General features: G+C 44.0%; 1 protein-coding gene across 9 annotated transcripts in view; it reads left to right on the top strand.

Moving 5' to 3' along the window:
• Positions 1-27737, top strand: part of LOC125461403 (engulfment and cell motility protein 2) — a 255761-nt gene that overhangs the window by 186197 nt on the left and 41827 nt on the right. For 6 of the 9 annotated variants that reach the window (XM_059652861.1, XM_048550143.2, XM_059652860.1 and 3 more), the window contains 6 exons: positions 1146-1196; positions 3502-3624; positions 5224-5352; positions 7347-7451; positions 8511-8619; positions 10686-10822. In XM_059652861.1, the coding sequence (XP_059508844.1) occupies positions 1146-1196; positions 3502-3624; positions 5224-5352; positions 7347-7451; positions 8511-8619; positions 10686-10822 (654 nt within the window). Of the gene's footprint in view, positions 1-1145; positions 1197-3501; positions 3625-5223; positions 5353-7346; positions 7452-8510; positions 8620-10685; positions 10823-22785; positions 22918-25197; positions 25298-25494; positions 25577-27737 lie in introns of those variants that run through there. The other 3 variants (XM_048550145.2, XM_048550147.2, XM_048550146.2) reach the window with 3 other exon arrangements.

Below are 27737 nucleotides of genomic sequence, written 5' to 3'. Positions count from 1 at the left end.
TCCCATTCTTTAGATGACATGTCCATCATGGGCCTCCTGCACTGCCACAATGATGCCACCCGAAGGTTGCAGGAACAGCAACTCATATTCTGCTTGGGAACCCTGCAGCCTAATGGTATCAATGTGGACTTCACCAGCTTCAAAATCTCCCCTTCCCCCACCGCATCCCAAAACCAGCCCAGTTCGTCCCCTCCCCCCACTGCACCACACAACCAGCCCAGCTCTTTCCCTCCACCCACTGCATCCCAAAACCAGTCCAACCTGTCTCTGCCTCCCTAACCTGTTCTTCCTCTCACCCATCCCTTCCTCCCACCCCAAGCCGCACCTCCATCTCCTACCTACTAACCTCACCCCACCTCCTTGACCTGTCCGTCTTCCCTGGACTGACCTATCCCCTCCCTACCTCCCCACCTATACTCTCTCCACCTATCTTCCTTTCTCTCCATCTTCGGTCCGCCTCCCCCTCTCTCCCTATTTATTCCAGCTCCCTCTCCCCATCCCCCTCTCTGATGAAGGGTCTAGGCCCGAAACGTCAGCTTTTGTGCTCCTGAGATGCTGCTTGGCCTGCTGTGTTCATCCAGCCTCACATTTTATTATCTTGGAATCTCCAGCATCTGCAGTTCCCATTATCCCAGGTCCCTAGTGCTGTGAGGCAGCATATGAAATATAGTGAACATTTGGAACTCAGTCTCACAAAATGCCGTTCAGTCTAGAGCCACTGCATGAGGAGGAGGCCGAAGGGACTAAAAATGGCCCCGTCCTGCTCATTTATTGCCAGTTCCAGGCAGCCTAAACGCTAACTGATGAATCAAGACCTTTAGTTGCAATATAAACAGTTTCCTGTAGGTGGTGTGCTAGTCTGTTCTGAGTGGTGTTGCTACAAAGGCAGAAGACGGGACTGCAGTCTCTGACATGGAAAGTAGAAAAAGAAAATGCTCAACAGGTCAAGTAGCAACTGAGGACTTATCAACAGAGTTACCGTTTGATGAAAGGACATTAACCTGAAACCTTAACCTTGTTTCTCTCACCTCAGATGCTGCCTAATTTGCTGAGTGTTTCCAGAAATACTCTTGTATAACTCATCTTAATGTTAAGATTCAGTTTCTGAGTCAATACTGTGTCTGAATCCTACTGTGTTCCCACAGGAGATGTCCAATATCCTGGCACAGAAGCAGCTCAGATCCATAATATTAAACGTAAGTACAATAAAGACCTGAAATTCTTGAAACATTCAACAGCTGTTTTGTAAATTAAAATTAAAATCATTTCACCTTCCAAGAAAACCACAGCCTCTCAAACGTGAACATGTCCTCCCACCCCAAGCCGCACCTCCATCTCCTACCCACTAACCTCATCCCACCTCCTTGACCTGTCCGTCTTCCCTGTACTGACCTATCCCCTCCCCACCTCCCCACCTATACTCTCCTCTGCACCTATCTTCTTTTCTCTCCATCTTCGGTCCGCCTCCCCCTCTCTCCCTATTTATTCCAGAACCCTCACCCCATCCCCCTCTCTGATGAAGGGTCTAGGCCCGAAACGTCAGCTTTTGTGCTCCTGAGATGCTGCTGGGCCTGCTGTGTTCATCCAGCCTCACATTTTATTGTCTTGGTTCCTAACCCAGGTTTTTTTATTTATTCACGGGATGTAGGTATCCCTGGCTGGGACAGCATTTATTGTCCATCCCTGACTGCTGTTTGCGAAGGTGGTGGTGAGCTGCTGCCTTCAGCTGTTGCAGTTATTTGGGTATAGGTAGACCCACAATGCTATTAGGGAGGACGTTCCAGGGTTTTGACCCAGTGACTTTGAAGGAAAGATGATCTTTCCAAGTCAGGATGATGAGCAATTTGGAGAGGAACTTGCATGTGTGGATTTCCTCTTTATCTGCTGCCCTTGTCCTCCCAGATGTAGTTGCTGTGTGTTTGGAAGGTGCAGTCTCAAAAGTTTTTGGTTAATTTCTGAAGTGCATCTTATAGATGGTACTTACTGCTGCTCCTAAGTGTCATTAGTGGCGGATGTGAATGTTTGTAGATGCAATACCAATCAAGCTGGAATGCGTTGTCCTGGATGGGGTCAAACTTCTTAAGTGTTGTTGGAGTTGCGATAATCCAGGCATGTAGAGAATATCCTGAAAAATGACTTGAAGGTGGTGAACAAGCATCGTGAGTTTAGTTACTTGCTGCAGGACTCTGAGCGTTTGCCCTGATTGGACCCACCGTATTTACAGGGCAAGTCCAGTTTAACATGTGGTCAGTGGTAAGCCCCAGTATGATGTTAGTGTGAGATTCAGTGGTGGTAATGCATTGAATGTCAAGGGGAGATAGCTTTCTCTTTTGTTGAAGGTGGTCATAGCCTGGCATTTGTGTGGCATGACTGTCTCTTGCCACTTGTCAGCCCAAACCTGGATATTGCCCAGTTCTTGTTGCATTTGAACATGGAGTGCTTCAGTGTCTGAGGGGTCATGGATAGCACTGAACATTATGCAATCTTCAGTCAGTGAAGCAGCTGAAGGTGTTTGGGCCCACAACACTATCCTGTGGGACTCCTGCAGAGATGTCCTGGAGCTGAGATGACTGACATCCAACAACCATGACCATCTTCCTATGTGTCGGGTACAATTCCACCCAATGGACAGTGCTCCTCCTGATTTCCATTGATTCCAGTTTTGCCAGGGCTCCTTGATTCCACACTCCGTCAAATGCACCCTTGATGTCAAGGGTTGTCACTCTCAATTCACCTCAGCTCTGTAATTTAGTTCCTTCGTCCATGTTTGAGCCAAGGCTGAGGTATGGTCAAGGCTGATTGACCCTGGCAGAGCCCAAATAAGTGCAATAAGTGAATGGGTTATTGCCAAACAAGAGCCGCTTAATGTCACTGATGGCACCTTCCAACACTTTATTTGTAATTGAGAGTAGACTGATGGGGACCAACTGCTTAAGCTGTTCGGTATTCAAACAGTCCTGTCTTATAGCTGCACAAGGTTTGTACCTCCTGCTTGGTATTGCTCTTGGCATGTCCTCCTATACTCTTCATTGTACCAGGGTTGATTCCCTTGCTTGATGGTAATGGCTGAGCGGAGAATATATTTAAATCCTGGTTTGAAAATTTCAATTTAAATTTTAAATAAGAAGCTGGTGCCTGTGAAAGTGACCCCAACACTGATTCACTATGAAATTTGCCTTTTGTTTAAAAGGGCCTATCTATGACTCCAGTCCCCTGCCAACCTGGTTACTTCCTCACCATCCTCTCTGAAGTATTCAGTTGTTTCAAATCTTAGGCAACTCGGGAAGGACAATAAATACCCACCTTTTCTAGTGACATCCTGAGTGTGAATACATGTTAAAAACGTGACTCCTGGAGTAATGACCATCTTGGCTCTGCTTCCTAACGGAAAGAGAGTTGGCTTTACCAATGTACCGAAACTGTCACAGACTTCTATCACTTCAACAGTCTTTTCCAAATATATTTGTGCAATGAACATGCTCGTTGTCTTCCTTTTTATAGCACATTATTCGAGGAAACCGTCCAATCAAGACAGAAATGGCCCATCAGCTATATGTCCTTCAGGTTCTGACTTTTAACCTTCTGGAGGAGCGGATGATGACTAAGATGGACCCACAGGATCAGGTTAGTGATTGGTTTAACTATTATTTAGTTACTAGTCACTCTCCTCCTCCACTTTACTTTTCTTTTCTGTTTCAGTTTAATGTCTCGTCTGATAAACAGCACCTCTGAAGGTGTAGCACTTCCTCACTTCTGCTTTGGGTTTCCAATCTGAATTATGAACTGAAGTCCTGGAGTAAGGCTTGAAGCTATAACTTGCTGACAGTGAGACACGTGGTGGTACCACCGGCCTGACTTGTGGAGCTGATTGAGTTAAATGGTCTTTTCTTTGCATTCACACTTCATTCGCCCTCTAACTTGATGTGTCAGAATGTAATATTGTTGCACTGTCTCCTACCCTCATCTCTGTCATAGGCAGGACTTTAAATGCCATCATGCTCATCACTCGAGCTTTCAGGTAATCAGTGTTGTTGGGAGCGAAGAGTGAATATTCACTGGTGATTCAGGTCTTAGCCTGTCCTCAGAGTGAGATAACAAAGTGTGAAGCTGGATGAAGACAGCAGGCCAAGCAGCATCTCAGGAGTACAAAAGCTGACGTTTCGGGCCTAGACTCCTCTTCAGAGAGGTGTGTTCATACAGCTTCACATTTTGTTGTCTTGGATTCTCCAGCATCTGCAGTCCCCATTATCTCTGTCCTCAGTCTGACCAGGATTGTGTCTGACCTTGTCTGACCCTAAAAAATATGTCTTTCAAAGGATCATGAGTCTGTGGAATTCATAACCAAGTGTGGTGGATGCTGGCACACAGTAGATTTGCGAAGATAGATTTATTTGTAAAGAGTAATGGGTTGAATGATTATAGGGAGCAGGTAGGAAAGTGGAGTTGAGACTGAGATGAGATCGGCCATGATTGTATCAAATGGTACGGCAGATTCGAGGGGCTGAATTACCAACTCCTGCTCCTAGTTCTTATGTCCTTATCCTCATTCTGATCCTGATCAGGCCTGTTTGTGTGTGTGTAGCTGTCGTCTTTAAATTTGATTCCGTCAGAAGAGTTGCTGGTTCCTCTGTCAGGTGAGTACAGTATTCTTAATCTCGATCTTAGAATGAGAGAAATTTGCAGCTTGGAAGGAGGCTATTCAGCCCACAAGTAGTCACCAGACTAATTCTACTTCCCAGCTCTTGGTTCACAACCTTTTTAGTTAACAACATCTCAGGTGCATATCTAACTACTTCTTCAATGATATGTGTTAATTTCTGCCTTCCAACAGCCTTTCAGATCTGCACTACTTTCTGTTTGAAAAGACTTCCCCTCTAACCTCCTAACTCTTGTCATAAATCCTGGTTATAGACCCCCTCAACCAAGGGGAGCAGGTCCTTCCAATTTAAACTACCTCAGAATTTCATACATCTCAATTAAATCTTAACTAAACTTCCTCTTTTCAGTACAAAAAAAATCCTTGGTTTAGCCCATTTCTCTCTTCCAGCTAAAACTCTCCTGTGTTCTGATAAACGTACTCTTCCCTTATGTTAGTGTAGTCACACCTTTAGCTGATATGATAGCTGACCTTCTGTGTTTCAGGAGTAGGAATGGTATATCCAGATTGGGCATTCATGCTGGCCATTTGTATTGAACGTAATCCTTCCTCACTGTTTGTTGCAGACTCAAAGGGATATCATATTTGAACTGCGAAGAGTTGCCTTTGATGCTGAATCTGATCCAAACAGCAGCACCAATCTGGAGAAGCGAAAAGCCATGTATACGAGGGATTATAAAATGCTTGGGTTTGTGGTAGGTCCAGGCTCTGTATTTTCTGATCTGCAGCAATGTGCAACACACCAGAGTAATGGAGAACTCTGTAAAGGGAATTTATAAATAGGGATGTCAGTCACCACATGATCCTCTAAGATCACTTATTGCTGAAGAGCTAGAATGACAAAATAGAAATTTTCTGAGAAAATAGGGACTAGGCCTTTGGTACCTGCCCCTGTGCACAGATGCCCTCCCAGTGGGGCGGGTTACACATGGGTAAAGGTGGGCAGAATCTCACTATGATGCCACTCTCTCAATTCTATGTGCAAATGACCCCTGAGGCAGATAGTGAAGGGTCCTGGAATCCTGTTGCTAAGGGGAAGCTTTAAAGTGGCAGAAACTCTTGCTAACATAAGCATAGAATTAACAGAGCATGCCTTCCAAATCCAGGGCAACAGGGCGTTCCTGATCTTCATAGTGAGCAACGTGCTCCGTGTAAATGGGAAATGTGCCAGTGTGTGGGTCTGTTGAATCTTGTCTCAGGATCACGTGTGGCCTTCAACCTGTTTCACTGGCTCTCTACCATTCCAACTGCTAAGATATATATTTTACATTGCAGATTTGGTGTGAGAATTTAGCACCTCACTGTCACAGTACTGAGCTGGTGCTGACAGGAGCTGATTCCTGCCTTTCCTTTCTTCTTCCCCACCTCCAACTTTCTCTTTTTCCAGCCCCCCAGATAGTGTAGGACTCAGTGGTTTGAACAGCCCTAGTGGAATCCTAGTTAGAACCGCCAGTCCCTTCTTACTTTGGGAGGGGAGCAATATTCCCAATCAAGACTACCCCAGTCCCCTTGCAAGTAAATGCATTCCAGCAGCCTCTCTGGCTCACCAGCTGTCAAGGATTCACTTCCTGGGGCATTAAAGAAACCAGAGGACATGCAGCATTTCAGGCTGATAAGAGCCTTGGATTAGTATGAACCACCAGATAGAGGCTTTAATTCCTGTCACTCTTTGCTGATCTTTGGAAACAAACAAACGTTTTATTTGCCGGCACCTAGGGGATCAGTAGTAGGTCGGTGATCAATATTCTAGATAATCAAACCCTGACGAAGTGAATCTTTGAGACATCAACATCCCTCAAAAAAATTATGTAAAAACATCAACACATGCCTTAAAATCAATGTGAAGTAACACAGTAAGTAATAGAAATGTAATGCAGGGTGTATACTTTCTTTACAGCTTAAATAGTCGGTCGTCTTGGTATGAGATAAATGTTTTGCTGTTTTATCGAGAGTGGTTGATTAAGCTGCTGATTTAAAACAAAGTTTGCTGCACTATAACTTGCAACACACGTTCTAATTCATTTTGAACATCTGACTGTTCTTCAATAGACATATAGAAAGCAATAGATCCGTCAGAGCAGCCAGCCTCTCCCATGCAGCTGTGCTTAAACCTCCCAGCCAATTGGGGAGCCAAAACCAAAAATTTCTTTCCAACGTTTCTTGTCAATCCAAAATAGTGACAGATCCACTCTGGCCACAGTTTTGTATTTTGTATAACATCTCTTTGTCGAAGATCATCTCCATCCCAGGTTAAACTACTTACAGCTCTCTTGAAGGAATTCAGTGAATTGGCAGCGTGTTCTACATGTGGAAAAGAGCCATCTCCTTCCTCATGCTCCCTCAATGTAGCCATCCACAGGTCATATACAGACTGTGAACAGGTTGGATTCTTTAAATTCCTGTGCAGAAACAAAATTGAGAGGAGCCACGTACTTTAGGAAATTGCCTGTACCCCTGAATTATTATTAATTTGGGTGTTGTTCCTGGCATCTGACTCAGTTCTGCTTTGAGCTGGGAGGCTCAGTTCCAGGTCTCTGAACAGGTTGGTTAGTAAATATCGAACTTGGTTCAGTTACCATATAATCAGGGATTGTGGCTCCTGGTTGTCCCATCTGCTGCCTTTGAGTTTCCTGTGTCTCACCAAATGTGTAAATAACACAGCTTCGTCACTTCCCTCTTGTCTCCACAGAATCATGTCAATCCAGCCATGGATTTTACCCAGACCCCTCCAGGAATGCTAGCACTGGACAACATGCTGTACCTGGCCAAGGTTCACCAGGACACCTATATCCGGGTAAGAGAACTCATGTAATGTCCTTTTGCAGATTTGAATGTTCCTCTCCAGCATTTTGCTGGGTTTTTTTGGCGCTGGGTACAATTCCACACCTGGCAGCTCCGTTACAGGTCCTCATGAGTGCTACTTGATATGGGGATAATATCCAACATCCAACCTCCACTTTCCAAAACCACCTGCACTATTAGTGCCTCAGCAGGCAGCCCTTAGTCCAGAAATACTGAGCCGGGCCTTCTGTTGGAAAATGTGCAAATGTCAACATATTGTTTAAATGGAGAGAGATTGTAGAACTGAGCTATAGAGATCCAAGTGTCCTGGCACATGAATTTCAAAATGTTAGTTATTAGGTAAACCAAGTGATTAGGAATGTAATTGAAATATGGTAGTTTGTCGTAAGGGGAATGGAATATAAGGTAATACGGTGTGAAGCTGGATGAACACAGTGGGCCAAGCAGCATCAGAGGAGCAGGAAAGCTTGACATTTTCGGTCAGGACCGTTCTTCAGAAATGCTTTCCTGCTCCTCTGATGCTGCGTGGCCCGCTGTGTCCATCCAGCTTCAGCCCGTGTTATCTCAGATTGTCCAGCATCGGCAGTTCCTACTATCTCTGGAATATAAGGTAAGTGAGTTTTGTTACATTTGTACAAGGCATTATTGTGTAAGAAAAGGTGTAATTGTGTTAGAAGCAAATCAGAGAGGTTCACTCAACTGATTCCTTGGATGAAGGGTCTGACGAGAAAAGGATGGGCAGGTTGGCCTTATATCCATTTGAGTTTAACATAAGTACTTGGAGCAACAGTTAGCAATTCAGCCCCTCAAGCCTATGCTATCATTTTATACAATCGTGGCTGATCTCATTATCAGTTGCTGAATGAAAAATAAATCAAGATGCAACTCATGTTGCTGTCTCTACAACACAGCCGGCAGTGAGGTGAAGAATACTTCCAGCGGTAGGAAGCTTCTGGGGTAACATTAATTCCAGCTTCTTTTGACGCTGGCGCTGCCTTGAGTCTATTGGATGGTAACATTCTGCTGCTCTTTGCATGATGTTTCCCCATAGATTGTCCTTGAGAACAGTAGTCGAGAGGATAAGCACGAATGTCCCTTTGGCCGCAGTAGCATCGAGCTCACCAAGATGCTGTGCGAGATCCTGCAAGTCGGCGAGCTACGTAAGTCTTGATGTGCAGAGTCAACGGATTTATAAAATGCCGGTCTTTTCTCCCTAGCAGTGCTTTGAATGTCCCTGCACCCAGCTGTTTACAGTTGCATTCACCATCACCTACTGAAGGGTACTTGGGGGGGATGGGCAATAAATGTTACCCTTGCCGCCAATGCCCACAGCCTAAGAATGTTCTTTCTTTGATTTTAAGTAAATAATTGCTTGGTTACACAGAGCCTCGCTAAAAAGAGAACTCTATGCTTTTCTTTCTGAAAGTGGTTTCCTTTTGATTTCAACCCTGATGATTACAAGACAAAAAGATTCATGTTTCGCGATGTTTACGTTTTTAAAATTTATGGAACAACCAAAATGGAGCCTCTTCAAACTCTCTGCTAATTTCAGATCATGCTTCTGAGTTTGATGATTCACAGTCCTCAGCCTTCCTGTGCTGGCAGGACAGGAGTGGGATTTCCACCTCCTGCTCCTGGTGGCCCTTTTCCAAGTCTCTACGAGTTCACCCAACCCCCTGGAAATGTAACCCTCAATCTCTTCCATCACTTGGGGTGAATTTTGTTCTCATTCATCTGGACTTCAATCTTAAAATTTGGTCAAGTGTGATGACTATCAAAAGCCTTAGGAAGGTGTAGGTTTAGATTAGATTAGATTCCCTACAGTGTGGAAACAGGCCCTTCAGCCCAACAAGTCCACACTGCCCCCTCGATATATCCCACCCAGACCCATTCCCCTATAACCCTCACACCCTTGAATACTACGGGCAATTTAGCATGACCAATCCACCTAGCCTGCACATCTTTGGACTGTGGGAGGAAACCAGAGCACCTGGAGGAAACCCAGACATGGGGAGAATGTGCAAACTCCGCACAGACAGTCGCCCAAGGCTGGAATTGAACCCTGGTCCCTGCTGCTGTGAGGCTGCAGTGCTAACCACTGAGCCCCATGCTGTTAGTGGAATGGTAAGGCGTGATTTCATATAATTTCGTTTAAAGCAGTTCATTTTGGGAGGACAAAATGAAGAATGGAATTATAAAATCTTATCATTTTCTTTGAATGGCCTTTGCACAACACTGCCTTGGTAACTAAAATAGCCACTATTTCAACCAGAGGATAGTGATTCTACCATTGACAGTACTTCAGTAGAAGCTTCAGCCATTTAGAATTGCTGTTTTGTAGAATCAAGGCCCACAGTGTGTGAAGCTGCTTAAAGAGACTAAGAGAGAAGATGCAATAAAGAGTATTAGGAAGCAAAAAATAAGGGTGCGTTTTACAGTCTCTCCAACATTCTGAAGGATCATGACTGACCTCTGCCATTTACCTGTCTCTCTTAACCCATTAAAAATTTGTCTCCAATTGATCTCCAGCATCCACAACTTTAAGAGGAAAAGAGACAGAGAAAGAATTACAGATTCCCTCAACTCTTTGGTTCTTCCTCCTGAATGGCTGGCCTCTGATTTTAAGGTTTTTTTGGCTCCTTGTTCTTGATCCCCTCACGGAAGGAAATCTTTTCACGGTATTTTCTCCTCCTTCGGTCCAGCCCGAGAGTCATGATCATGGGCAGGGCAAGGAGACAGATCCTGAATCTACTCTGACCTAGCAGGGTTGAACCCTGTGCAGTTAGCACCAATTTGGTCCAGCCAACTGGCCCGTATATTGTAAAAGGAAAGGATGACCAGTAGGATAAGCATAGGCTTAAGGATTGGGAGAGGGTAGGAATTCATTGACTTTGGAAGCAATGTGAAGGACCTTGCCTTCAATACAATGAAAGTGCAGGAAGATGCAGAGGATTTAAGGAAATGATCTGGAATTTAGGAAGAGCATGAGAAGGGAGATTTCTTAAGAGCACTGACTAGGGGAAGAACTAAAACACAAAGTGTGGAGAGGAAGAAAGGAAGTTGGAGTTGGGCAAGTTGTATATCAACCATTTTTATAAGCTTGATGTGAGAGATGTGCAACATCAGCCCGTATTTATTGTTAGCAACAGGGTAAGGATATACGCATGAAATCATTGAATTATTTAAGTTATCTTGGTGTCTAATTGTTGTTATTTTGTGGATACAGCTAATGAGGGCTGCAATGAGTACCATCCCATGTTCTTCACCCATGACCGAGCCTTTGAAGAGTTCTTCTGCATCTGTATCCAGCTACTCAACAAGACATGGAAGGAGATGAGGGCGACGTCAGAAGACTTTAACAAGGTGAGAGAATGCTGTCTGTCTAACCCTGGGAGAGAGCTTATTAAATCCAAGCAAACCAGGAATACTTAGATTATCATCTGGCAGTAGCTCCAACCCCATCCTGCTGTAGGACTTAGTCGTAGCATTGAGCTGTTCTGCCCCGATACTGGATTTTTTTATCCGATCAGCGACTCATTGTGCCCTGCAACAAGGATATATTGAACCCCAACTCAAAGTACTGCTTCTTGTAAGTCTGATTTGTTGAGCATAGCACGATTGTACATATAGAATGATTTCAGCATATTGTGAATTAACAAATGGTAAGGAACAGGAAAGTGAATTTGTTGAGGACGTTTAATGTAGTAAATCATCACAGGGTGCTGCACAGGAGTTTAATCAAAGAAAAATTCACATTGAGCCGGAGATATTAGGACAGTTGGCCAAAAGCTGGGTCAAACTAGGAGCTTTCAAGAAGCATCTTACAGAGAGAAATGGGAAAATTTGAAGTGTAAAGAATGAATGACAGGGTTTAGGGTTCAGTATCTAAAGGAGTGGAGCACAGAGCATAGGATATACACAACCAGCTAGGGTTCTTATGTTGTAATGTCACAGTGGTGTCATGATATTATTTTTGGGGTTGGCCATAAGAATCTACTTTGATCTAAATTGCATACCAATACTTTATTGGGCACTCTGAGATTTGGTATCCTGAAGTGAGTGTGGACCTCAGGAGAAAATCATATCAACAAGAACCACCGCCACTGCACAGCTTACATAAATCAGTGTGGGAAGCATTCAGTCAAAAGGCTGTGGGGTCTGTTCTTGACCACACTATCCTAAGACTAATGCCCTGCTGTAGAAAGAAGGGGTAGTGACAATGTTGAAACTGTAGCCTTTCAGAACTGCCCTCTGAGGTGAATGTAAATGACCCTGTGCCATTATTTGAAGAAGAGCAGGGGGGGTGGTCTCCTTGGTGCCCTGAGCAATATTTATCCATTGGTCAACATCATTCAAATAGATTATATGGTCATTGTCATTTTCTGACTGTGCGAGTTGCTGTGCACAACTAGGCTGTAAGACATAGGAGCAGAAATAGGCCATTCGGCCCAGTAATTCTGCTGTGCCATTTAATGAGTTTTTTAAAATTCATTAATGGGATGAGGGCGTCGCTAGCTAGGCAGCATTTATTACCCATCCCTAATTGTCCAGAGGGCGTTTCAGAGTCAACCACTTTGCTGTGGGCCTGGAGTCACAATTTGGCCAGACCAGGTAAGGGTGACGGTTTCCTTCCCTAAAGGACATTAATGAACCAGATGGGTTTTTATGACAGTCGGCAGTGGATTCTTGGCCGTCATTAGAGTCTTAATTCCAGATTTTTTAAAAATTGAATTCAGATTCTACTATCTGCCATGGCAGGATCCAAACCCAGGTCCCCAGAATATTGTCTAGATCTCTGGATTATCAGTCCAGCGATAGTACCACTATGCCATCGCCTCCCCAGACTAATCCAATCATCTTCTACTTTCCTGCCTTTCCCCATAGCCTTCAATTCCCTTACTAATTATAAATCAGTCTATCTAAGCCATGAATATACCTGCGGTAAAGAACTTCACACATTGTCAACCCTCTGAGAGTAGACATTCCCCCTTATCTCTGTCTGGAAAGGGCAACACCTCATTTTGAGATTAGGCCTTTCTGGCCCAAGACCCTTCCGCAAGGGGAACAGCCTCAGCATCTATCCTTCAAGCTGCCCAAGAATCTTGGATGTTTTAATAAGGTCTGCTTTCATTGTTTTAAACTCTAGCGAATACAGTCTCAATCTGCTCAACCTCTCTTCACAAGGAAATCCCTCCATTCCTGTGATCAATCTAGTTAACTTTCTCTGGACTGCCTCCAGTATCTTTCCTTAGCTCAGAGGACCAAAACTATTCACTGTATCTTAGTTTGAATAAGACTTCCCTTTTTAATACTCCATTTTTCTTTGAAATAAAGACCAACATTCCATTTGCCTTTCATGTTACCTGCTGACTTGGATACTAGCTTTTTGTGATTTACGCACAAAGATTCACAAACCCTTCTGTGCTGCAGCTTTCTGCAGTCTTTCTTCATTTAAATGACATATTCAGCTGCTCTATCCTTCCTGCCAAAATGCATGACCTCTCATTTTCCTACATTATGTTATTGCCCACTCACTTAACCCATTCACATCCCCCTGTAGGCTTTGTACCATCCTCACTGTTTGCCTGCTCACTTACTCACTTACACAAACTTGGCAATAGTACATTTAAAATTGACTTCTTCATTATTGAGTAAGATAAAGGAAAACCCCAAGATATTTTACTGGTATATAAAGAGCAAAAGAATAGTTAACAGAAAAATGGTACCTGTCAAAGAAGATGAAGGGAACTTGTGTAAAGACACAGACTAAAGAGGAAGAATTTTAAATGAATATTTTGTCTCCATATTCACAAAGGAAGGGTATGATATGGATATAGTAATCGAAGAGGAGCAGTGTGAAATTTTGGACCAAATAGCCAAAACAAGAAAGGAAGTGTTAGGGGAGTTGGAATCCTTGAAAGTGAATATGTTTTCAGGCCCGGAAGGATTGTCCCCTAAGATATTGAAGGAGGTCAGGGAGGAAAAGCAAATGCTCTGAGGATTGTTTTCCAATCTTCAGTGGACACCAGCAAATGCCGGAGGACTGGAGAAATGCAAATGTTGTTTGATTGTTCGAAAAGAGTACGAAAGAACCGCCAACCAATTGAGGAGCGGTTAGTCTTTCTTCAGTGGTGGGCAAGTTGTTAGAATCAATCCTGAGAGCTCAGATAAACTGTCACTTAGAAAGGCCTAGACTAGTCCAAGATAGTCAGCATGGCTTTGTTAAGGGAAGGTTATGCCCTAAAAAATTGATTGAATTCTTTGAGGAAGTGATTGAAGGAGGATTAATGATGGGAGTGCGGTAGGTGTTGTCTAGATGGATTTAGTAAGGTATTTGACACGGTCCCCCATGGCAGTCTGGTCACAAAAGTAAAAGCCGATGGGTTACAGGGTAATATGTTGAATTGGATCCAAAGTTGGCTCAGTAACAGGAAATAGAAGGCGATCTTTGATGGCTGCCCTTGTGAAAGGAAAATTGCTTCAAGTGGTGTTCTGCAGGGCTAGGTGTTCGGACCCCTGCTGTTTGTTTCATACTTTAACGATTTGGACATAAATGTAGGTGGCACGAACGGAAGATTTGCAGATGACACAAAAATGGGCTATGTGTAGAGGATAGCTATAAGCTTTAAAATGATATAGATGGTTTGGTGGAGTGGGCAGGAAAGTGGCAGTTAGAGTTCAATTCTGATAAGTGTGAGGTAATTCATTTGGAGAGGTCAAACAATAAAAGGGAATACGCAATAAACAGGAATATACTGACAGGGGTGGCAAAAATGCAAGGTCTTGGTAAATAAGTGCATAGATCCCTAACAGTAGCATTACAGGTAGATAAGGTTGTAATGAAGACATATGGAATTTTGTCCATCGTTGGTAGAGGTACAGTACACAAACGTAGGGATATAATAATGAAAATGTATGAGACACTGGTGAGGCCCCAACTGGAGTATTGTGTGCAGTTTTGGTCACTACATTACAGGAAGAATATAATTGCTGTGGCCAGGGCTGAAGAATTGTAACTGCAAGGAGAGGTTGGGGTTGTTTTCCTCGGAACAGAAAAGGCTGAGGGTTGAAATGATTGAGGTGTACAAAATCATGGTGGATAGAGATAGAGCAGACAGGAGGAGCCTGTTTCTCTTGGCAGAGAGTTCAAAAACCAGAGGCCAAGGATTCAAGCCAAGTGGCAGAAGGATTAGGGGGAACGTGGGGACAAAGTTTTCGCACAGAGGATGGTGGGTGTCTGGAATTCACTGGCCTAGTTGGTGACAGATGTAGAGACCCTAAACTGTTTTGACAAGTGCCTGGATCCTCACCTGAAGTGCTGTAAGCTGCAGGGTCACGTCCAAGAATGGATGAGAGAGGGCATCTGAGTGTCTTTGGGTCGGCATGGACTAGATGGTCCAAATGGTTCCCTTCTGTGCTGTATCGTTTCTGTTCTTCAAAGTTTTCTTCATAATGACTGTGACTAAAATAGTCGTAGGCTGTAAATGTCTTAGAATGTCCTGAGATTGTGAAAGATTTGAGACAGTTTCTGCCCAGCTGTGTTTAACTGGACTTATTTCAGAATCAATTCCTGAATGACTGACATCACAAATGTCCCAGATTAGAACGTCGTTGAAATGAATTCTTGTGAAGGCTGGGACCATGATGTGTGAGCTCCTAATAGTTTTAGCAGGAGGATGATTGATCCTCTTTGGCCTCTTGTCTTTGTTGGGTTCCCTTGACGACTCAAAATCACAGAGTAACAGATAATTGCAGGGGACCCAAGGTAGTGATTCTGCTATCAAAGTGGCTGCCAGTCCCCCAGCTGCAACAGTGAGGTTTGCCTCCACTCTTGATAATTATGCCAGCAGCAACATTTGCTGAGAAACTAAACCCTTCCAATACCAACAGCAAGGCTTTTTTAATCCCACTCCTCCGTCCTCCAACCTTTATTTCCAATATTTTCCTCTCCCTCCTGCGGTGTGTTTTCACTCTGTCTCGTAACTTGCTGAAGAGGTTATTCTGAAACAAGTCTAAACAGCGATGGGTCAAGCATAGAGGACACTTGCAGCAGAGCCTGTGTCTATTCTGACCCATTGGGCATGTTCCAGCGAGCACCATTTGATACGGATCAGGAAATGGAATCCTGGTTTACAGCTCCTTCTCTCTCTCTCTCTCTCTCTCTCTCTCTCTCTCTCTCTCTCTCTCTCTCTCAGCTCTCAGTCCAAAACCGAAGGTTATTGTGTCCAACAACCATCTCTCTTCATAACGAACTCCTGCATTTTTACCAAAATTTCCCTTCTTCATCTTTCTTCAGATTCTTATCAGTGATCTTAACCTGACTACTACTTACTAACGCTTCAGCCATTGGGAATAGTCTTTGTTTCTATTCATTCATGGGATGCGGGCCTCGCTGGCTCAGACAACATTTATTTCCCATCCCTAATTATCCAGAGGGCTGTTAAGATTTGAAAACATTGCTGTGGATTTGGAGTCACATGTAGACCACACCATGTAAGGACAGCAGATTTCCTTTGCTAAAGGCCTTTAGTGAATCAGATTGGTTTTTGGTGCAGCCCCAACAACACTCAAGAAGCTTGACACAAGCCAGGACAAAGCGCTTGATTGGCAACACACCCACAAGCATTCACTCCCTCCAACAGCAACGCTCAGTAACAGCAGTGTGTACTATCTACAAGATGCACTGCAGAAATTCACCGAAAATCCTCATACTGCTCCTTCCAAACCCACAACCAAATCCACCTAGAAGGACATGGCCAGCAGATACATGGGAACACCACCACCTCCAAGTTTCCCCTGAAGCCACTCACCGTCCCAACTTGGAAATATATCGCCGTTCCTTCCCTGTCACTGAGTTAAAATCCTGGAATTCCTGCCCTAATGGCATTGTGGCTCAACCCAAAGCAGGCAGCTCACCACCACCTTCTCAAGGGCAACGAGGGACAAATTCTGGGCCAGCCAGCGATGCCCACATCCCACTGATTTTTTTTTTAATTGACAGTGGTTATATGGTTTCCATTAGGCCAGCCCTTCCAGATTTTATTGAATTCAGATTTCACCATCTGCCCTGGTGGGATTGAAGCCCATGTTTCCTGAACATTGGCCTGGGGTTCTGCATTGCTCATCCAGTGACATTAGGCCTCCACCTTAAAATATTTTCTAATCAATCCCGTGCAGAGGTATTGTTCCACACAGCTGGAGCAGATGGGACTTGAACCAGAGTTTCCCAGCTCAGAGGTAGGGATGCTTTTGCAGAGCTAGAACAGCCATGCCACCAACTTGGTTGTATTTTTAGTTTAAGGATGTCACCACCTTGATCGAAATCACCTGAATTTTAAACTCCTCAACCCTTCTCTGCTCCAAGAGCAAGCCCACTTTCTCCCAGTTTCCCAGCATAACTGACGTCCCTCATCCCTGACAAACCTGCATAATGGCCTCCCCTAGGCTTCTTAACGTGTGGTCCCCGGGAATAGACAATACTCCAGCTGACACCTAATCAAGTTGCTGCACTCCGCTATATCTCACACAGACCCTGGGCTGCTCACTGTCTCTCAATAGAAGTGTGAATCCAGTTGTGAACTGCTGAACCTTGTTCTTGTTGCAAAAAGTAACAATTTTCCTCAGCCCCGGGATGCAATTATTTTGCAAATTAGGAAGGATTTGTATTCAAAAGCCACATGCATTTCTTCTGAAATGAAAAGAACAGACAATCTGTTTTGAAATGGAGAAGATACAATTTGATGATGTTTTGATAGCTGTGGCTATTGTAAATGCTTGGTTAAGTACCAGAACTGCTCAAGCACTCGAGGGAGGAGGACTGATTGCCTATGAACAAGGAATAAGAGTAGACCGTTCGGCCCTTCGAGCCTGCTCTGCCATTCCATAAGGTTGTGGCTGATCTAATTTTAATCTGTACTCTGCGTCCCTGCATATGGGTCAATAATCAGTCCTTTGGTAATCAAGAATTATCCGCATCGCCTCAAAATATTTAAGGATTCTGCATCCGCTGCCTTTCAGAAAGAGAATTCTAAAACTCCGTTTTCTGAAAGAGAAAAATCATTCCTCCTCTTTTAATCTCCTTATTTTTAATCTATGACCACCCCCGTCCCCTGCCAAGTTCTAGATGCTCCCATAAGAAAAAGCACCCTTCCCACATCCATCCCGTCAAGTCTCCTCAGGATCTTCTGTTTCAGCGAGTTTTAAGAAGATTTGTAGCGCAGGTTGAGGTTCTGGATGTGAGTTTGCTCGCTGAGCTGGAAGGTTAGTTTTCAGACGTTTCGTCACCATTCTAGATAACATCATCAAGCTTCGGCTTCGTCGGAGGCTCACTGATGATGTTACCTAGAATGGTGACGAAACGTCTGAAAACTAACCTTGCTGCTCAGCAAGCAAACTCGCATCCAGATCTTCTGTTTCAATTAAGTCATCTCTGACTCTTAAATTCCAGAGGAGACAGGCCTAGATTTTCCTCATAAGGCAGTCTGCTCATTCTAGTCTAGTAAACCTTTCCAGCGCATTAACATCTTTCCGCAAGTTTGAGATTTTGAGAAGATTTGTGCCTCGGTTTGTGGATGAGGCTGTAGACTTGCTCACTGAGCCGATGTGTTTGATTGCAGATGTTTCATCATCCTGCCAGGTAACATTGTCACTGCGCCCCCGGTGAAGCATTGGTGTTCTGTCCCACAAGCCAAACGGAGACAATGCCAGGGAATTCCTGGAGGCCTGGCATTCCAACAAGAACCCTATCAATAAACATATTGAACTGGATCTGACGTACAAATCACTGAACTACAAAACTGGAAGTAATTCCAACCACTTCAGCAAACCAAATATCAAGTTGTAATATATATACACACACAACATATAAATATCGAGTGGATGGAACACCACTTCACCAGAGGTGCACTGATGATGTTACCTTGCAGGGTGTGGAAATGTTCACAATCAAACTCACCAGCTTGGCGAGCAAGTCTGCAACATCTTGCTTATGAGGTTACAATAACATATTCTGTGTTTGAGATTTCAGAGTACAGTTATCTATATACACGAGCTTAATGGCCACTTAAAGGAATAAAATGATTCTATGAAGGTAAAGTGTACTTTGGTATCAATATGGTACGCTTTTGAATGAATTTTATTACATTGCCACAAGTTTAATTTTTTTATACTTGCATTTAAAATGGTTGCCATTGCTTTTCAATGGCTCCTGAGTACTCTACTGTAAATACTGTCTCGTGTATGAGTGCCTTTGGAAGATACATGGGAATGGAGGGGGGTGGGCTTCCACGGGCGATCTGAAAGGTTTTGGAAGTGTGTTGGGGATTCTGGATGGTGAGGCAGCACTGTCACAACATTCATGAATGTTGCAAACTCATTCCCTTTCCATTTCCCACTGCCTTGAGCTTGTCGCACCGTCTTCAGAAATCCCTGGCAACACAAACTCACAAACTGCTTTTCCTGCCCATCGATGAGGTTGACCAATCTGCTGGCTCCAGGTGGGTGTCGGAGTTGGGGAGGGGGTGGGGCAGGTGGCGGTGGAAAGACATTTCTTAATCTCGCCGCAGGTTGATGGGGGCCAGGGATGGAGCCAGTGGTCTCCTCCACACCTCTTGCCACCATCCCCGCCACTCCACCCCACTTCAGCCTCCACCCTGAGAGAAAATTAAAGTTCACATATCAGCTCCCAGCTGTGCTCTGACTGATCTTGGGTTACAGTGTGTTGCTCTGAGCTGGAAGCACTGCTCTTCTCTGCACCTCTCTAGGCATTTTCTAATCAACCTGCTGTTGTGACACATCTTTGGAGCAGTGGCACTTGACCCTGGGACTTCATGCTTAGAGGTATGTACTCTGCCACAAGAGCTGTCAGCACCACACTACACTTTTATTTAACCTATTTTGTTTAATCAACCTGGTCAGAGATGTTACAGGAACAAAAACAAAGTTGCTGGAAAAGCTCAGCAGGTCTGGCAGCATCTGTGAAAGAAAAAAGAGTTAACATTTCAGGTCCGGTGACCCTTCCACAGAACCGGTTTGTGAGGAAGGGTCACCAGAGCCGAAACGTTAACTCTGTTTTTTGCTTCACAGATGCTGCCAGACCTGCCGAGCTCTTCCAGCAACTTTGTTTTTGTTCCTGATTTATAGCATCCACAGTTCTTTTCTTTTGGTTTTTATTTGGTCTGAGATGTTCTTGCACACCACTCGAGCAGGTGGGACTTGAACCTGAGCCTCCTGGCTCAGAGATAGGGACACTACCGCTGCGTTCAGAAGAAGGCCCAACTATTTAGTTTTTGTAATGACCTATTCAGAGATGTAATTTATATACCTCTGGAGCATAGAACATAGAAAAGTACAGCACAGTACAGGCCCTTCGGCCCACGATGTTGTGCCGTGGAATAATCCTAGTCCAAATATAAAATAACCTAACCTACATTCCCCTCAATTCACTGCTGTCCATGTGCATGTCCAGCAGTCGCTTAAATGTCACTAATGACTCTGCTTCCACGATTACGACTGGCAAACTATTCCATGCGCTCACAACTCTCTGGGTGAAGAACCTCCCTCTGACGTCTCCTCTATATCTTCCTCCTAACACCTTAAAACTATGACCCCTCGTGGTAGTCAGTCCTGTCCTGGGGAAAAGTCTCAGGCTATCGACTCTATCCATGCCTCTCATTACCTTGTACACCTCGATCAGGTCACCTCTCTTCCTCCTTCTCTCCAGAGAGAAAAGTCCGAGCTCAGTCAACCTCTCCTCCTAAGACAAGCCCTCCAGTCCAGGCAGCATCCTGGTAAACCTCCTTTGCACCCTGTCCAAAGCCTCCACATCTTTCCTATAATAGGGCGACCAGAACTGGACACAATATTCCAAGTGTGATCTCACCAGGGTTTTGTAGAGCTGCAGCATAACCTCGCGGCTCTTAAACTCAATCCCCCTGTTAATGAAAGCCAAAACACCATATGCTTTCTTAACAACCTTATCCACTTGGGTGGCAACTTTGAGGGAGCTATGCACTTGAACAGCAAGATCCCGCTGTTCCTCCACACTACCGAGAATCCTGCCTTTAATCCTATATTCAGCATTTAAGTTCGACCTTCCAAAATGCACCAGTTCACATTTATCCATGTTGAACTCCATCTGCCATTTCTCAGCCCAGCTCTGCATTCTGTCAATGTCTCGCTGAAGCCTGCAGTAGCCCTCGATACTATCAACTGCACCTCCAACCTTTGTGTCATCAGCAAACATACTAACCCACCTCTCAACCTCCTCATCCAAGTCATTTATAAAAACTACAAAGAGCAGAGGCCCAAGAACAGAGCCCTGCAGGATACCACTCAGCACTGACCTCCAGGCAGAATACTTACCATCTACAACCACTCTCTGCCTTCTGCCAGCCAACCAATTCTGAATCCAGACAGCCAAATCACCCTGTATCCCATACCTCCTGACTTTATGAATGAACCTGCCATGGGGAACCTTATCAAAATGCCTTGCTGAAGTCCATGTACACCACATCCACTGCTTGGCCCTCGTTAACCTGTCTCGTGACTTCCTCAAAGAACTCAATAAGATTTGTAAGGCATGACCTGTCCCCCTCAAAGCCATGCTGACTCCCTTTAATCACGCTATGCTTTTCCAAATAGTCATAAATCCTATCCCTTAATTCTTTCCAAAATCTTGCTGACCACAGATGTAAGACTGACTGGTCTGTAATTTCCAGGGATTTCCCTATTCCCTTTCTTGAAAAGAGGAACAACGTTTGCCTCCCTCCAATCTTCCGGTACAATTCCCGTGGAGAATGAGGAAGCAAAGATCTTCGCCAGCGGCTTAGCAACCTCCTTTCTCGCTTCCCGGAGCAACCTAGGATAAATCTGGTCTGGCCCTGGGGACTTATCAATCTTAATGTTCGCCAAAATTTCCAGCATATCAACTTCCTCAATCTTGATCTGATCAAGCCTGTTTTCCTGCTCCTCAAAGTTCTCATTCACAACAAGGTCCCTTTCCTTAGTGAAAACCGAAGCAAAAAACTCATTTAGGGCTTCCGCTGTCTGCTCAGACTCCACGCACAAGTTCCCTACGCTAACCCTGATTGACCCTACCTTCTCCCTGATCATTCTCTTATTCCTCAAACAATGTGTGACTTGAACCTGGGACTTCTGGCTCAGAGAGAGGGACACCACCACTGTGCCACAGAAGTCCTCAGCATCACTCTATAAACTGGTTTCTCCTCAGAATCAGTTAGGAGCAGTATTTTGGCTTACTGATTGCTGACCAATGCTGAACCGTCTTCTTAAATTAGACTGTAGCCAGGGATCTTTGAAGTTTGTAAACAAGTCTGCAGAAATGCCATTGATTGTATGACACAGGCCATACGTCAGCGAAATCCAGTGTTATTCTATCATAGGGGCTCTCTGATGAAGGGTCTAGGCCCGAAACGTCAGCTTTTGTGCTCCTGAGATGCTGCTTGGCCTGCTATGTTCATCCAGCTCCACACTGTTATCCCTGTATCTATCTACCTGTTTTCCCTAATGTTCAACACTTCTTTTAATCAAAATGCCCCTTAACCTTCTAAATTTAATTTGTTTTATTTTCCCTCCTAGCTTAACCATTAGAGAACAAGTACTGTACTAAAAACAGAAATTGTCAGAGAAACTCAACAGGTCCAGCAGCATCTTGTGGATAGAAGGCAGAATTAACATTTTGAATCCAATGATGCTTCTTCAGAACTGTTAGTAGCTAGGAAAATTGGTATGTATGCTAAAGAGGAGGAAAAGGCGTGAGCAGATAGGTTGAGATAGGGCCACCGAGAGAGAACGATGGTTAGGTGGACAAAGGGATGGGTGATGGTACGCTTGGGAGAAAGATTAGCTGATAGTGGGGATGATAAGGCAAGAACCCTCTGGGAAGCAAATACTACGCTTTCTTCAAAACCAATGTCCTAATGTCTGGTGTCCAGATCTACTCCAGGTTTGGTCCAAATAAACTGCCCTCCCTCTCTCCAACCTTGTATTCCAGTCCTCTGGAAAAGTCTACCATTACATGGATCACACCTTGGGAAAAAGAAAGGGGAGGGAGTGAAAGGAATTTAAACAAAAACTGTCTGCTTCCTTTATCTGTCTAAAATTCCCCTGTAAGTGATGTTAGTTTGTTCACTTATTTCTGAAATGAATCTGTTCGCACGCCACCTTGGATGCTGTCAGTGAAAACTCCATCTGCTGCAGCCTTCCAGGAGCGGCCATGTCCCAGATCCTCGTGCTGAAGATCACTGAGCAGCAGGTTCAGTGAAGGAAGTGTTAATGGGGGCAGAGATGGAGTGAGATTTCACAGCTCATTAAGCTCTTTGCCACACCCCACTTTGGACTGAATCATTTCTGCTCTGCATATACTCCGCAGCAGTGTTTGAGCGGTTATCTACTCACTCTTCAGACAGTTTTCAGCTTGGAGATGGAGACCAGCCCCGGTGAGTCTCTTGGCTTTCCTGATGTGTTCTAGGAATTGGATTTCTTTCCATGTTGAAATGGTTTTCATTTTTAAAAATCTTTTAAACCACATTCTGTCTACACCCCCCCCCCTTGCAATTTTCCCACTACACCAGCATTTTCTCTTTTTTTCAGTGCTTCTTCGTGTGCTGTTTAGAATGAGCAATTTATTATATTGGTTTCTACTGAATCAGGATTAGATTAAGTAAATTGTAAAGTTGGTCTGGATAATTAACTGTATAATTATTTGTATTGAGAACGATTTGTTTCCTCTCTAGTCAGACGCTGTGTTGTACAGACATCATTCACTCTCTCTCTCTCATGCACCCTCTTTCTCTAAAATTTCTTATCTCCTGATCCTTCTCAGTTTAGTAAAAGTTACGTGCAGTTGTGCTATAATGTTTTCCCATAGTACTGTGCTGTTCTTACAGTAATCCTGATTTGTTTTACTATCTCCAGTGCTGGCAGGCCTTTGGCAATGAGATTTTTAAGATTAGCAACTGCTGTAAATGAGTTAGGGTTTGATAGCACACGTTGTTACACTCCCTTTCATCAATGCTCTCCTGCTGCCAGACCTCTCTGTACTGCCTTCACCAGGTGCCAACAATATTGCAGCATCGATGCTATTTGGATGTAATTACTATTATAAGTGCTCAGCGTAACTTGGTGCCAGGCTTGTCAGGATTCTTTGCAGTTGCCATGGAAACAAAGATGCAGCTGTGTTGTAAGTAGGGCAGTACTGCTCTGTCGTCACCCTTCCCTTTTGCTCCTTGTCTGAATTTGAAGAACACAGTTCATGATCTAAACTCCTCAATCAGGTCTGAGAGTCCAGGACTCTTGCAAATGCACTGTGTCCCAACATAGGACTATCGGGGCACTCATTTCCCTCTAGACTGATGGTGTTGACAAAGGAATGAGTGGGTAATACGAGAGGTGGAGATTTTAAAGAACAGACCAGGCATCATTTTGGATCATGCACCCAAATTGTTGACCCTTTTGTGTGTTGGACTTTTAGAGGAGTGTCAGCGTGTGAGTTTCCCCATCCATTTTCACAAAAGTGACGGTATTAAAAGATTTCAGTCCCAATACGTCTTCGAGTCATAGAGTTATCCAGCATGGAAGCAGACACTTCAGTCCAATTTGTTTAAGCTGACCAAGTTTCCCAAACTAAACCAGTCCCACTTGCCTGCATATCCCTCTCAACCCTTCCTTTCCATGTATCTGACCAAATGTCTTTTAAATGTTGTGACTATACCTGCATCCTCTGGCAGATCACTCCACAATCAAACCACCCTCTGTGTGAAAAAAGTTGCCCTTCGGGTCCCTTTTAAATCTTTCTCCCCTCATTTTAAATAATGCCTCCTAGAAGGATGTTGCTGGGGTTGGAAGGCTTGACCGGGGCTATTTTCCCCGGAGCATCGGAGGCCGAGGGGTAAACTTATAGAAGTTCGTAAAATCATGAGGGGCATGGATAGGGTAAAGAGCCAAGGTCTTTTCCCCAGGGTGGGGTGTCCAAAACCAGAGGGTGTAGGTTTAAGGTGAGAGGGGAAGGATTTAAAAGGGACCTAAGGGGCAACTTTTTCATGCAGAGAGTAGTGCGTGTATGGATCGAGCTGACAGCGAAAGTGATGGAGGCTGGTACAGTTACAACATTTAAAAGGCACCTGGATGGATACATGAAAAGGAAGGGATTTTAGAGGGATATGGGTCAAATGCTGGCAAATGGGACATCTGGTGGGCATGGATGAGTTGGACTGAAGAATCTGCTGTGCTGTACATCTCTTAATTAGGGATTTACCCTGCTGGGGGAAAGACCTTTGCTATTCACCTTAACTGACCCATACCGTAAGCAGAAATGAGCATAAATTATGCAAAAAAAAACCCCAGCAGATTTAGTAATCACTCCTGAACCACTGCTGAAATCTTTATTCCTTCTTTGATCACTAATTCCAAAAGGATAAGCTGGCAGCCTAACACACATTGAAGGCTTTCAAAAGGATTCCATGATCGTTTAAGTAGTTCTCATATCTTGGAGAGCAGTCAGCATGGTCTTGGATATGATGGGTCACGTTTTAGAAGTCTGATAGATTTTGATGGATTATCTCGATTTTTGAGACCGATTATTTTTCAATTTCCAGTTTCAATGCTGTAGAACCACACAGCACAAGCAACCCTGTCCCGCCCAACCAGGGCAGGCATCTTGAGTTGCTTTGTCTGTTTCTTGAGATTCAGCAGCGGGAGCCCTGCTGTGACACAGGCTGCTTCCTTTACTGACTGCCATGAAAACACTCCTAGCAACAAGAGCGAAACAGCTGAGAGACACCCACACACTGAGCAAACCCTGCCAACAGCTCTTCAAAGGTAGAGTTTCCCTGCGGCAGGTTTCCAAAATATCACTGTGAAACCGGATTGTGGGCATATTTCCCTTTTGTTCCCATCGCTATGTACTTGTGGCACACTGTCAATATATTGAGCACTTTACCATTTATGAACCTTGTGTAATTGTCTGTAAGGTTACTGTATGACTTGTAAACAACCCTGCTTACTCATTCTGGTGAGTGCTCCTAAACTGAGAAGTTATGCTGTGATTGTCCACATGGATATGCTTCTAATGCTGACAAAGGGTGGGCATTTAATGAGGTAAACTCACATTGTATATCTGAGGCAGGAGGACAAAATGGTGCTTGTTTAAGAGTGAATTCATCTGGTTCTGTAGCTGTTGCATGTTTTAACCGTACCTGTGATTACCCTGTATTCTGGATACCTTCAGAGAAAGGATGGAGATTGTGAGGTAGAATAGTTGGGAACAACAAAGATTTTGGAATTGCCAAGCCACGGTGCAGGAGGATGTGGGGGAACAGGATATGGAAGTAATGTGAGGATACGACTAGGCAGGAGCAGGATTTGTGTCAGTTGACAATCGCAATGTTTGTGGAGGAAAAAAAGGTGGCCCTAGTGCTTGTCAACAGGCAGATGAGGCTTGCGGGGGTGATTGTGAATGGGCAGAATGAGGGGACTGGTGAGTGTGAGTGGATAAAATGATGGCACGGGTGATTGAAAGCAGTAACAATTGTCGGTAGAATAATGGAAATGCAAGGGGGATTGGGAATCGGATGATTGACAGGAATGATAATGGGACTGGTAAAAAATAATTGATCACTGGAGAGCAGAGAGGAGCAATGTAATTTATATGTGTGCTTCAAGGGAGCCTTGGGAAAATTCTGAGGCAACTTGACTAATGTCAGTGCTTTTACCAAATTTGGATAAGATGAAGGGTGAACTTTCTATACTATGTACATGTCCATTGTCCAATGCAGAGGAAATTGAAAACAAATGTTCTGTTTACTTTCAAGCATCAACGTTTTTGTTTTGTTGTTGAAACTTAGTTGTCGTCTTTTTGAAAGTGGATTCTGTAGTTGTGGGTATTGTCGTCTTTTTGAAAGTGGATTCTGTAGTTGTGGGTATTGTTGTCGTCTTTTTGAAAGTGGATTCTGTAGTTGTGGGTATTGTCGTCTTTTTGAAAGTGGATTCTGTAGTTGTGGGTGTTGTTGTCAAGGGCAGTCTTTGTTTCCTGTCACAGGTACTGGTTGGCTTTCTGTTGAACTTTTGTACAGTCTGTTTTGGAGTAGTGAAGGGACTCCCCCAGTGGTGTAGAGAGGGAGTTCCAGGTTTCTGATTCAGCAATATTTATATATTTCCATGATGGGATAGTGTCTAAATTAAAGAGTGCTTGTTTCTTTTCCTTCAGACTGTTTTGTTCACATTAATGGGGAAGAACTCTGTAAGATGTGGACTGGTATTTTGAACTCGTTTGTAGGGAGGACTGCTTAGTACTCATATCCTGATATATGTGTACAAAGAAATGCTGTCTATTAAAGTGCTGTGTGCAATATTACAAAGTGGTGCAAAGACTACAAGGAACCAGAACAGAAAAGTTATGCATATCAAGAAAGAGTGAACTTACTGGATATTGTTCTAGAAAGAGATGATTGAGAGGTTGCCTAACTGAAATCTTTTACAATAGAGGATCGGTTTGCTACAGTAACGGTGGAACATATATTTCCATTTGGGGACATAAAAACTAGAGAACGTATGATCCTAATGAATGTAATGGGAAATACTGGGAGAATCTTATTTACGCAGAGCATACCATTTGGAGTGGTCCAGGCAAATAGCATAAGTGGCTTTTGGGAGCTGATGGACACGTAAGAGACAAAGACCTGGATTTTTAGAGTTTCTGCTTTTAAAAATGGCAGGAGGGACCTGGATGTGGAAGTCTTGCCCTGTTTCTGGAAAATCCCATTTTCATTTGGAGGAGAAGGGAAACAGGGCCCCACTCACATGATGGAAAGTCAGACTCAGTGGGGCCATTTGAATTCCCTGCTAAGTTCAAACACACTCAATTTTTATGTAACAAGGACCTTGTCGCACAGTTGGGAGCAAAATGTTTTTGAGTAAATGTAGTGGTGTTGAAGGGTGAAGAAGAATTTTAGAACTGTTGAGCTATGAAATCATTTAAATCCCCAGCTCTTTGTAAAAAGCCTGCCTTTGTCAGAATTTAAAAAATAACTGCTTTATCAGTACCATTAGCTGTTTGTCGACATTACCCTAAGGACTGTTTATGAAGCTTGGCCGCTTTCCCCAACCTGTAATTAATCAGCAGGAGTACTGACAGCACAAGGAGGGTACCAAAGGATTAGAATGTCTTTGCTGATGCTTATGGTTTGGCTGAGTGGGCGGAGAAGTAGCAGATGGAATTCAATCTGAAGAAGAGCGAGTTTATGCATTTGGGGAGGCAAAC

The sequence above is a fragment of the Stegostoma tigrinum genome, chromosome 19 (assembly GCF_030684315.1).
Source record: "Stegostoma tigrinum isolate sSteTig4 chromosome 19, sSteTig4.hap1, whole genome shotgun sequence".
Taxonomy (NCBI): Eukaryota; Metazoa; Chordata; class Chondrichthyes; order Orectolobiformes; family Stegostomatidae; genus Stegostoma; species Stegostoma tigrinum.
This window is presented reverse-complemented; position numbering and strand designations above follow the sequence as displayed.